The following is a 12321-nucleotide window of genomic DNA, read 5'->3' as shown; positions in this document are numbered from 1 at the left end:
TCAGAGAAAGGGGGCTGGGGTGGCCTTATGCCATTTAGGGGTAAAATGTTTTGAGTCTGGAATTTTCTTTAGGACATGTGGACGAGGAGGGAGATAAGGCCAGAGGAGAGCAGGTGTGTACTGGCCTTTCACTGTATCTGTGGCCCCCTGGATTCTGGGTGTGGCTCCGGAACATCATCGATCACCCTCACCTCCCCAAAGGAGGGAAAGCCCCCAGACCCATGACAGCTGCTGTGCGCATTCAGAGAGCCCGCTGTGCCTTGTGGGGCCCGAGGCCGTTCCACACGTCACCCCACTGAAGCCCCCCTTCCCCCCCGGACCTGCCGCTGCTCAGTGGGGTGCAGACAGGATTCCGACTTGGGCTGCCCGCCCACCTCTGTCCCCTGGGGCGTCCCTAGAGTCCCTTCTGCTCCAAGGCACCCAGGCCTCTCTGGAGTCCCTCCGGCCACACGACCAAGGCCCACGTAGGGCCTGAGCGACGGTATATCGTCTGCCAAAACGAGAGGTGGTCAAGGGCAATGCCACAGATTTGGGATCGGAGCTCACACTGGCTGTGTGACCTCAGGTGAGTCACGCAGCCTCTCTGAGCCTCTGCAGGGGGAGAAGAGCGGCACTGCCTCTCTGGGCTTGCGAGTGCATTTGGGGAACATGGCCCCTTGGGCTGGAGGCCCCTAGCACTCGCGCCCCGCCTGCCCAGGAAAGCCAAAGTCAGAGTCCCGAGGACAGAATGGGAACCTTTTCTTTATTAGGGTGCAGCCTCGGGGCCAAGGGCAGGGAGGCCCAGGGTGTGGTGGGCATATGGAGGGCCAAGGCTGCAGGCACCACGGTGTGGGAGGTAGGAGGAGTGATGGTCTGGGCTGGGCTCCCGGCGTGGGGGGGGTCACAGCACTCCCCCCTCCCCCAGGCTTGTCTGCCCCATGCGGAGTCGAGAATAGATTCCAGTATCTGGAAGAGCACTGCTCCCGTGAAGCAGTGGCAACTCCTGCCACAAGGTCCCGGGGAGAAGGAGGCCGTGCCAGGAGCCCGGCCACTACAGCCAAGGAGGGTGCCCCGATCTCCCTGGGCAGGTAGCCGGACAGTCAGGACACCCCAGGCCCAGCTCCCCTACCCCACTCCTACCCCAGAACCACTGACCTTGGACAACTTGAGCCTTTCTCCTCAACCCACAAATCTTGTTCCAACCCCGGGCCCTTTGCACACGCAGGCCCTCGTCTCTGCATGCTTACCCCACTGTTTCCTGATTAACTCCTACTTGAAGTTTGGGTCCCGGATGCCTCCGGGACTTTCCTGATGCCTCTCGGCTGGGTCAGGCGCCACCCCCCAAGGCAATCAGACGTCCTGTATAAACCTCTTTTGTCGGTTTGTTTGGTGCCCCAGGTGGGACACAAACCCACGAGCCCTGGCTGAAGGTGCAGGGCCCTACCTTGATCCATGTCTGACTGCCCCACCCACGGGGTCTCAGAGCTCCACGGCGCTTGACATGTGGCGTTTAATGAATACCGTTTCTCACACCGTTGAAACGCTCAAATGTTGGAGACATCGAATTCCAATGCCACGCTCAACCCGGGGGCCTCCTCCTGGACTAGCTTTCCTCCGGTGAGAGGAGGCCCGCCAGATCCGGGCACGGCCTGGTCCTGGCAGGTGCCACCCCGGTGGGTGAGGACGTCCGCCCACACACTGTCGGGGCCGCCCTGGTCTGAAGGGGTCACGGTGCGTGGAGGCCCCTAGGAGGCGTGACGGACGTCCCCCACCTGCCACCTGGCAGCCAGTGCCAGCCCCACGGGCGGTCTGTGGAGCCGTGGTACCAGCGCCTCGCTCCTGCGGAGGCTGGCATCACGGGCTGGTGGACGGGGAAATGAAGTCAGGAGAAGGCAGAACTGGGGGCCAGGGCCTCATGGGGCCCAGCTGGGGCCAGAGCCGCGGTGACGTGAATTTCAGTCTGTACAGTGATTTGGGTTCAAATCCCAGCTTGGGGAGTAACCTGCCACGGGATCCTGGCCACGGGGTTCCTCCGCCCCAGAAGGTGAATCATCAGTCTGTTCCTGGACAGAGAACCGGTTCCGAACTCGGGTTCGGCTGCTCGTGGCTAGAAAGTCAATACTCGGGAGCCAGGTGATGGTGGGAAAGGGAAAGCGGCTTTATTCAGGAAGCAGGTGACCTGGGAAGAGGTGGGTGGAGGCCCCAAAGGCCACTTGCCTCGAGGGAGGGGGGCTGCGTGCGGGAGGAGCAGAGCCCGGGTGGCTGTGGTGTGCTGGTCGGCATGACCCTGACCGGACTCGCTGGATCCCAGCAGCAGTTTCCAAATGCGGGCAGCCTTATCTCCTGGGAAAGCCCGGCCTTCACTCCTCAAGGCCAGCCGTCTGCGGATCTCAAGCGCGTTCGTTCCGCGGAGACCAAGGGCTTGGGTCAGAGAGCAAGGAGCGGGCGGGCTGGGAGCAAGTTCACCCTTCGGCCGTTTGGAACGCTGTCACTGGTCCCCACGGGGGCGGCTGCGAGGGTGGGCCGGCACGGAAGGTTAGGGCCTGCCCGGAGATGCAGACCGCACAGGAAGGCACCGTCCCCGCCCCAGCAACGGCAAAAATGTCACAATCCTAGCAGCCGGCATGGTCAAGATGTGGGGACGTGGGCAGTCTTTAAACTTGTGCCGGCGGACGCCGGTTGGCCCCGCTGGTGTGCCTGCCCCGCAGAAGTACCAACGAGTTCACCGGGACTCTGTCATACTGCGAACATCTGGAAGCAGGGGTCCAGCAGCAGAGGCTGGCTAGCTGGGCCCCCCCACGGACTCCTCTCTCCTGTAGTATCCCCCCCCCCCCCCCCGTCACCACTGTCCCCTCCTGCAGGAGCAGGTCCTTCCGGATCTGCCGGGGGCCTCTGCGGCTGCTCCTGGTGGAGACCCGTGTTCAGCAGCAGCAATGCTGGGGGGCGGGGGGGACCCCCGACCTTCCACACCCACCTCCAGAAGTGAGTCCTCTGAGCCGGAATGGAGGCCAGCAAGGCTCCGACATCCCGTTGTCACTGGGGATGGGGCAACGCCTCAGTCTCAGCCCCATCCCTGAGAAGAGCCCGGGCTCCCCTCCCCACAGGTCCAGGACCGGTCGGGCAGCTCTGGCTGTGTGGCTGGAGCCCAGCTGCTTTCCCTCTCTGAGTCGGGGTAGCAGAGGGCTGGGGCCGCCTTTTTTTTTTTTTTTTTTTTTAAGATTTTATTTATTTATTCGACAGAGATAGAGACAGCCAGCGAGAGAGGGAACACGAGCAGGGGGAGTGGGAGAGGAAGAAGCAGGCTGCCAGCGAAGCCTGACGTGGGGCTCGATCCCAGAACGCTGGGATCACGCCGAGCCGAAGGCAGACGCTTAATGACTGAGCCACCCAGGCGCCCCGGGCTGGGGCCTTCTGGGCACCACGGCTGCTCCTACCCACTTCACAGATGCACAGACTGAGGGCAGGTGAGGACCCACCCAGGTTCCCACAGATAAAAACTGTAGGACGCTCTGCGAAGAGCTGGTTACAGAAGGCCACGCAGGGTGTGAGTCCACGTGTGTGACACGTCCAGAACAGGCTCATTCACAGACAGGAAGGGGGCTCGTGGGGACTGGGGGAGGGGGTGGGGAGGGGATGGGGGGTGACGGCTGATGGCGACGGGGTTTGTTTGGAGTGATGGAATGTTCTAGAATTAGACTGTGGTGATGGTTGCACAACTCCATGAAGATATTAAAAAACCATTGCATTGCACAGTTTAAAACAGCTCATTTTTAAAAAAGATTTTATTTATTTGAGCGTGAGGAAAAGAGCACGCATGAGCAGGGGGTAGTGGAACAGAGGCAGAGGCAGAGGGAGAAGCAGACTCCTCACTGAGCAGGAAGCCTGGTGCGGGGCTCGATCCCAGGACCCCGGGATCATGACCTGAGCGGAAGGCGGACACTTCACAGACCGAGCCACCCAGGCGTCCCTTAAAACAGCTAATTTATTAAATTGGGTTTTATTTCCAAGGTGAAACTGAGAGGTTGGGAAGGGTGCTGGTCCTCCCATGCCTCAGGGACACCAGTGTGTGTCTGGGGCTGTTGGGGGGCTCTTCCAGGGTGGTTCTCCCTCCCACTGGCAGCTCCGGGGAAGTTTGGGGAGTGGGAGTCACGGTGGAATGCTCGGGTCCTGGGGGCTCGTGCCTGGTCCTCACCGAGCCTGCTTCCCCTCTTCACTCCTGATCCCGCCCATCCACCCTTTCCCCTGCCATGGACCAGGCTGGCCAGAGCACGAGGGGAGAAGGGACTGGCTGTGGGGACCGCAGCTCCATCCCTCCCCACTTGGGTGACCTCAGGTCCCTGCTCACACCTGCTGCCTCATGAACCCCCCAAGAGCCGCGGGGACTGAGTTGCTACAGGTCCATTTTTGAGCGGCACCAGGTGTGCCCAACCCCACTTTCCTGTTCTAAACCCTCCCATGGCTCCCTAGTGTCCTACACGCAAGACCAGGCTCCCCAGCTAGGCAATGTGCCACCACAGCCAGGCCTTGCCCCATCTCCATCACTGGGGATCCGATGGGAAGAAGGACCTCCACCCCTGATCTTTAGATTCCCCCACACCCTCCCCCAGACCCCCGCGATGTCAGCAGGGTCCCCCAGGACAAGTGGTCCTGCTCCCGCCCCCCAGCAAGCACCCAAGAGCGATTGCCTCATTTTCCCCTTCTCCTCCTGCCTTTCGAGGGCTGTTTGTGGTCGCCTTTCGACACCAGGATTCCCAACCGCTGCCCTGGCTCCGCCCCTGGCTGCCAGGAAAACCCGAGGCCCACCACGAGGTCTTCGGGAGGTGGCACAGCCAACCTGATGCAGCACTGGCCACGCATACGGTCGGGTATACAGCGGGTGCTCAAGAGATGGTGAATAAATGAATCGAATAAAACCTTGTTGTTTTGGGCCTGGCGACCTTGGACGGTGATTTAAGCTCCTGGGCCTCAGTTTCCCCATTCATAAAATGAAGGGTCAGCCAGTCCGTACCCCACATGGGTGTGTGTGGTAAGGAGGAAACACCCGCCAACAGCAAGCGCCAGGCGCGCGCCCCGTATTCACCGCGAGGACCGTACCCGCTGCCCCCGCATCCCGGGGCATCCTGCCGTGCGCCCCGGCCCGCTGGGAGTCTGGCGAGGGACCTGGAGACCCGTGGAGCAGAGGGCAGACCCCGGGTGGGCGCACGAGGCGCGGGGGGTAGAGGGGCAGCGGGGGACACGGTAGAGAGCCAGGGCGAGCCCCCCCCCAGCCTCTTTTGTCTCCAGACTGCGCCGGCGCTCGGGGCCCTCGCCATGGAAACGCGCGCCGGCGAGCGGCGGGCCCCGGGGAGGGGACAGAGACGCGGCGTGGGGAGGGCAGAGACAGGGCGAGACAGACAGCGACCCAGGGACCCAGAGACCCCGCCCCGCGCCCGGCGTCGATGGGGCTCCCGAGGCCGACCCGAGGAACCCGGGAGAGGAGGGGGGCGGCGACCCCGGCCCTAGCCCGCCCCTACGGGGACCCGAGACCCCGGAGACCCCCGAGGCCCCGAGGCGGAAGAAGCGGGAGCCTGGCGCGCGCCCAGCGCACGCCCGGGGAACCAGCCCGGAGACGGACGCGCGCGGCGCCCCCGACGCGCCGAGACAAAGAGCCCCCGCCCCTCGCGCCGCACGTAGGCCGTCGCGGGCGCGGGGTCTCGGGCCGGGCGGGGCCCCCTCCCCTCTCCTCCCTGCTGTTCGCGGTGCCCCTCCGCCCCCGCGGGGGAGGGGCCGCGCTTTGTGCTCGCGGCGCCGCAGCCCCCGCCCGGCGCGGCCGCCGGCTCCGCCCTCCGAGCGCCAGCGCGCCAGGTGAGGGGCCTGCGGGCGGAGGGTCCGGGCCGCACCCCTTTTCCGGCCGCCGGGACCCTCCTTTTCCCCCCGGGCGCCCCCGCCCTGACGCCGGGAGCGGCCCCAGCCCGGGGACTCCTAAATCAGGCCGGCCCCGCCCTCTACTGGGCCCCTCCCGACCCCCCCATCTGGGGTGTGTGTGGGGGGGTGCCCGGCAGCTGGATTGTTTGGCACGGCCGCAGTGCGCCGGGGAGGCTGCGGGGACACCCTTCTCCCCCAGCCTCAGTTTCCCTGGGCGGTTCTCGCGCATCTTTGCCTGCCCCTCCGCCGCAGGCGCTGGGCACCGGGTCCCCCCAGGGCTCAGACTGCGCCTCCCCTCCTCCAGCACGCCTTTGTCCCCGCCAACCACGGCCTGTGGAGCCCGCGGCACCATGATCGCGACCAAGGAGAAGAATAAAACCCCAAAGGACAGCATGACGCTTCTTCCCTGCTTCTACTTCGTGGAGGTGAGGGGGGGGCGGGGGCGTCGCACTGGTGGGGGCGGGGCAGAGGCCTCTGTTCCACATGCCCTCGGGGACCTCTACCGCTGAAGGACAGGGATGGGCACAGCTCCGGTCAGCCGCAGGTAGGGGCAGAGCCAGGATCGGAGGAGCCGGGCCGTGCAGGGTAAGTAGGAGTTCCAGAGGCACAGAAGGGTGTTCTGGGCTAAGGAGACAGCAGGGCAAGTGCTGGGAAGCGGGACCTTCAGACTGGGGTACAGGTCAGTAGTGCACCTGGAGGGGCTGGAGCAGGGCGCTGCGGCCACGAGGGGCTTGGGGTGCAGGGTCTTCCTCCAGCACATGGGCTGTGAGACGTCAGGGTCCAAGTTCAGACCCCTCCCCTGCTCATGGAGAAGGCCGGGGCACGTCCCATAAGCCTCTGGTAGAACAGGCCTGGCACACAGTGAGGGCTTTATGAACGTGTAAAAGAACAGAATCTTAATGCGGTCACCTGGCACGTACTCGGCACAGAGGGTGGCTCGGGGTCGTGCTTAGCCATCCTTGGATACGTCCTGTGGCCAGTCTGCGCCACTGCACCTGCCAGGAACACCCCCACTCCATGGAGGGCTCCAGGCAGGGCGTGGGTGGATGAGTGGGGTCCCCAGTCCTGAGCAAACTGTCCCCATGCAGAGTCACAGAGCGGGTGGCTCACCCCCAGGCCAGTGGGTCCCTCCACAGGAGCAGAAAATATTTTCCAGATGCCTTCTCAGGGTCCCTGCAAACCTGCTTCCTCCCTCCGGTCCTCATCCCCTGCTCTCACCTGTGTCCTTCCAGAAAGTGTTCCACAAGCCCACTCAAATCTTTCAGACATGCAACCCTCCTGCACCACCTTTTTAGACAAACGTCTGCTCTTGGCTTTTTCCCAGGGCAGCTCCCAGCTTCCTGCGGACCCACCCCTTTGCAGGGCTGTGTAGTACCCCAGCCAGGTTGCCACCCACGGTAGCTGCACGCTCCGCGGCTGCCACAGACACTGCTGTCAGGAAAGCCCTGTGGTCCGCCAAGCGTGAGCTTCTCTGCAGATCACATCCCTGGGGACCAGGGTGGGTCTCTCCAAATTTCCCCCCATGGAGGCCACACCGTTTTACGGGTCGCCCATGCCCGTTACCGCCTGGAACCAGCACTGTGTGCAACCGTGCTTTGGAGCGGGCCAGTCTGATGGATGCAGGGCTGTAGTTCGGTTTTCTTTTACTGTGAGTCTTACACACACACACACACACACACATACACACAAGTACGTGGGCAGGACGTCACGTTCGATGATCATTTTCCTGTGGGCCTGATATGCTCCCTGGTTTGTGGGGAGGGTCTCCAGATGCAAGAAGTGGGTGGCACAGAGAGACCTTCTGGGGGTGGTGGGCTCCAGTGTGGGCCCCCGCCAGCAGGTGTTGCTGGTTCTGCCTCTAGCGTGGTCCGGCTGGGTGGAGGTGGGGGCAGAGGGCAGGGGGGGCAGGCGTCGCAGCCGTAACCACACTGCCTGGAAGCTTGGAGAGCCATGAGGGCATCAGCAGAGAAGGGCAGTTCCAAGGACCCTGTTCCCCAGACCCTGCCGAAAACCCTGTCCCAGGCCTGACGCGGTCAGGGCGCCCCAGCCCAGTTGTGCTAATGGTCACGGAGGGAATAACTGGAGCTAGTATTCACTAAAGGCCCCGGTGTGCTGGGCACTGTGCAGGCACCTTCTGTATACTTATTCATCCAGTTTTACCCTGAAGCCCTGGAAAGTGGTGACTCTCATTCCCGTTTTCAGCTGAGGAAGCTGAGGCACGGGGGAGTGGTGGAGCCAAGATTCAAGTCCAGCAGATGGCTGGGAACCCCTTCACTCAATCTTGGGCCTCATTCCTGCATGCAGCAAGCGCTCAGTGTGCTCGTTGGACTAGAGCACCGGCTCCTACGGACCCAGCTTTGGCATTTTCCCCTCCAGGGACCCCCAGTCAGGGCTGGACGGAGGGCCGAGGCCCCCCTTAAAGTGCGGTCCAAGGCAGGAGTGAACAGGGAGGCCTCTCATGGGCTTCATCTGTGTCTGCTTCCTCGTCCGTGGGATGGAGGGGGGGGCTTCCTGAGGCAGCCAGGCCCCCGGGGCACCTGTATACTCTGGTCCCCATAGTGCCAGCCCCAGCCCGGCCCCTGTGGGTGTTCGAATTGGACACCCGTGGCCCAGAAGGGAAGGTGTAGGGCCCTGGGAGAGTCAGCGTCCATCAGAAGGTCCCACTCAGATCCGGGCTCAGTCGCCACTTGTGGCCGCGGTGAGTGGAGGATGGCGGCAATGCCTTGGCTGACCGGACAGACGGACGCACTGCAGCATGGGTCGCGGACGGGTGGGGTGACCATGGCTGCCGCCCCCCGCAGCTTCCCATAGTGGCGTCCTCCGTCGTGTCCCTGTACTTCCTGGAGCTGACCGACCTCTTCCAGCCGGCCAGGGTGGGCTTCCAGTGCTACGACCGCGCGCTCTCCATGCCCTACGTGGAGACCAACGAGGAGCTCATCCCGCTGCTTATGCTCCTCAGCCTGGCCTTTGCTGCCCCTGCGGCCTCGGTGAGTGCCCGGCTCGGGGGGCCTGGGCCGGCCAGCCTGCGGGCGCCCCGGCCGGGAGCTTGGCTGAATGCCTCCCTGTCGGGCAGATCATGGTCGGCGAGGGCGTGCTGTACTGCCTGCAGTCCCGGCTGTGGGGCCGCGGCGGGGGCCCAGGCGGGGCCGAGGGCAGCATCAACGCGGGGGGCTGCAGCTTTAACTCCTTCCTGCGGCGCACCGTGCGGTTTGTGGGTGAGTTGCTAGACGGCACCCCCCCTCGTGTGCACGTGCCGGGCTCCCGTCCCAGGCCCTGACCCCGCTGCCCCGCAGGCGTCCACGTGTTCGGCCTGTGCGCCACCGCGCTGGTGACAGACGTCATCCAGCTGGCCACCGGCTACCACGCACCCTTCTTCCTGACGGTCTGCAAGCCCAACTACACGCTGCTGGGCACGTCGTGTGAGGCCAACCCCTACATCACGCAGGACATCTGCTCCGGCCACGACACGCACGCCATCCTGTCTGCGCGGTGAGCCGGCCCCCACGCGGCCGTGCGGGGTGGGGGTCGGAGGCCCCGATGGGGGGCCCAGGGCCGGCCGCACTCACCTGCCGCCTCCTACAGGAAGACCTTCCCGTCGCAGCACGCCACGCTGTCCGCCTTCGCTGCCGTCTACGTGTCGGTGAGTCCTGGCCCGCCCAGAGCCTGGCCGCCGGCGGGGGCCGCCGCTCTGACCCGCCCCTCCCCGCCCCCAGATGTACTTCAACTCGGTCATCTCGGACACCACCAAGCTGCTCAAGCCCATCCTGGTGTTCGCCTTCGCCATCGCGGCGGGCGTCTGCGGCCTCACCCAGATCACCCAGTACCGCAGCCACCCGGTGGACGTCTACGCGGGCTTCCTCATCGGGGCCGGCATCGCCGCCTACCTGGTGAGGGGGCGGGGGAGGCCGGAGGCCGGCCCCCACGGGGAGGTCCGAGGTGGGGGCGGTCCGAGGGTGGAGTCCGGCCCTTGCGGGAAGGTCTGAGGGTGGAGGCCGGCCCTTGGGGGGAGGTCCGAAGTGGGGGTCGCACCGAGGGTGGAGTCCGGCCCTCGGGGGGCGGTCCGAGGTGGGGGGCGGTCTGAGGGTGGAGGCCAGCCCTTGGGGGGAGGTCCGAAGTGGGGGGCGGCCCGAGGGTGGAGCCCAGCCCTTGGGGGGAGGTCCGAGGTGGGGGGCGGTCTGAGGGTGGAGGTCAGCCCTTGGGGGGAGGTCCGAAGTGGGGGGCGGTCCGAGGGCGGAGGCCGGCCCCCAGGGGCAGGTCGGAGGTGGGGGGCGGTCTGAGGGTGGAGTCCGGCCCTTGGTGGGAGGTCCGAGGTGGGGGGCGGTCTGAGGGTGGTGTCCGGCCCTTGGGGGGAGGTCTGAGGGTGGAGGCCAGCCCTTGGGGGGAGGTCCGAGGTGGGGGGCGGCCCTTGGTGGGCGGTCCGAAGTGGGGGGGCGGCCCGAGGGTGGAGGCCGGCCCCCAGGGGATGGTCAGAGGGGGAAGGTTTGTGAGCCGGGTGAGGCCTGGCCCCCAGCGAGGAGGTCTGAGGGGGTTAGACTGGCCCTGCCCTGGGGGGACTCTGGTGAGTCTCCTCCCTTGGAAAGCTGGAGTCTCAGACTTGCCAAGTGTTCGGAGCCTGAGTGGCCTAACCAGAGTTTGCCCCACTGGGAAAAGAGTGGGACTCCGCCCTCTGATTCTGCAGGGAGGGCCAGCCATCCCCCCTCAGACCGCATTGGCAGTTCTGTTGCCTGGTGAGAACCCCGGTCTTCAGCCCTTGCCTCACCCCCAGGCCTGCCACGCAGTGGGCAATTTCCAGGCCCCGACTGCCGAGAAGCCTATGGCGCTGGCCCCTGCCAAGGATGCGCTGCGGGCACTGACCCAGCGGGGCCACGACTCCGTGTACCAGCAGAACAAGTCTGTGAGCACCGACGAGCTGGGCCCGCCGGGGCGGCTGGAAGGCGTGCCCCGGCCCGTAGCCAGAGAGAAGACCTCACTGGGCAGCCTAAAGCGGGCCAGCGTGGACGTGGACTTGCTGGCCCCGCGCAGCCCCATGGGCAAGGAGAACATGGTCACCTTCAGCCACACGCTGCCCCGCGTCAGCACGCCCTCGCTGGATGACCCCGCCCGCCGCCACATGACCATCCACGTGCCCCTCGACGCCTCCCGCTCCAAGCAGCTCATCAGTGAGTGGAAGCAGAAGTCGCTGGAGGGCCGTGGCCTGGGGCTGCCAGACGAGGCCAGCCCGGGGCACCTGCGGGCCCCCGCAGAGCCCATGGCGGAGGAGGAAGAAGAGGAGGACGAGGAAGAGGAGGAAGAGGAGGAAGAGGAGGAGGAGGAGGAGGAGGAGGAGGGCGAGGAAGGGGGTCCGGCCCCACCGTCACTCTACCCCACCGTCCAGGCCCGGCCGGGGCTCGGGCCTCGCGTCATTCTCCCGCCGCGCGCCGGGCCCCAGCCGCTGGTGCACATCCCCGAGGAGGGGGCGCAGGCGGCCGCGGGCCTGTCTCCCAAGAGCAGTGCGGCCGTGAGGGCCAAGTGGCTCATGATGGCAGAGAAGAGCGGGGCCGCGGCGGCCGCAGCCTCCACACAACCCCGCATGGCCAACCCACCGCGGCTGCTGCAGGTGATCGCCATGTCCAAGGCGCCGGGCGGGCCTGGCCCCAAGGTGGCGGAGACCGCCTCGTCCTCCAGCGCCAGCTCCGACTCCTCGCAGTACCGCTCGCCGTCGGACCGCGACTCAGCCAGCATCGTCACCATCGACGCGCACGCGCCCCACCACCCCGTGGTCCACCTGTCTGCGGGTAACGGGCCCTGGGAGTGGAAGACCGCAGGCGGTGCGGCCAAGGGGGTGGAGGGCGAGGGCGGCTATGAGCTGGGGGACCTGGCTCGCGGCTTCCGCGGGGGACCCAAGCCACCAGGTGTGTCCCCCGGCTCGTCCATCAGCGATGTGGACCAAGAGGAGCCGCGGTTCGGGGCCGTGGCCACGGTCAACCTGGCCACAGGCGAGGGGCTGCCCCCGCTGGGCGTGGCTGACGGCGCCCTGGGACCAGCCAGCCGCGAGTCCACGCTGAGGCGCAAAGCCGGTGGCCTGGTGCTGGGTGAGCGCGAGGCCGCAGGCGAGGCCGAGGCCGAGAGCTACTACCGCAAGATGCAAGCGGCCCGGAGGTTCAAGGACTGATGGGGGGGCTGGGATGCTGCATGGGGGTGCAGCTGGGGGCCACTGGGCGGGCGGGGGGGGGGGCCGGGTAACACTTCTCGGGCAGACAATAAAAGGTCAATACCGCAGACAATAAAAGGTCAATACCGGCTGGAGTCCTGGCTGAGTCACTGGTCCAACGACCCCCACCACGCACCAGGGTTGGGGCCTGCCCGGGTGGGGGATTGGGAAGGGGGTGCCCCACACTCGGAGGGGGGTGCGGGTTCCGCCCCGCAATGGACATGCAGACACAGGCAGGTTTCCCCCGG

The 12321-nt window shown here is 65.8% G+C and overlaps 1 protein-coding gene across 1 annotated transcript; it reads left to right on the top strand.

Annotated features, from left to right (window-relative positions):
* Positions 1 to 6117: 6117 nt before the first annotated feature.
* Positions 6118 to 12034, top strand: PLPPR3 (phospholipid phosphatase related 3). Its single transcript, XM_026480846.4, has 7 exons — positions 6118 to 6308; positions 8685 to 8870; positions 8957 to 9098; positions 9177 to 9372; positions 9466 to 9523; positions 9597 to 9770; positions 10649 to 12034. Exons 1-7 carry the CDS (start codon positions 6234 to 6236, stop codon positions 12032 to 12034), a joined length of 2217 nt encoding a protein of 738 aa, XP_026336631.3. The 5' UTR covers positions 6118 to 6233.
* The last annotated feature ends 287 nt before the right edge of the window (positions 12035 to 12321 follow it).

The sequence above is a fragment of the Ursus arctos genome, unplaced genomic scaffold, assembly GCF_023065955.2.
Source record: "Ursus arctos isolate Adak ecotype North America unplaced genomic scaffold, UrsArc2.0 scaffold_14, whole genome shotgun sequence".
NCBI lineage: Eukaryota > Metazoa > Chordata > Mammalia > Carnivora > Ursidae > Ursus > Ursus arctos.
This window is presented reverse-complemented; position numbering and strand designations above follow the sequence as displayed.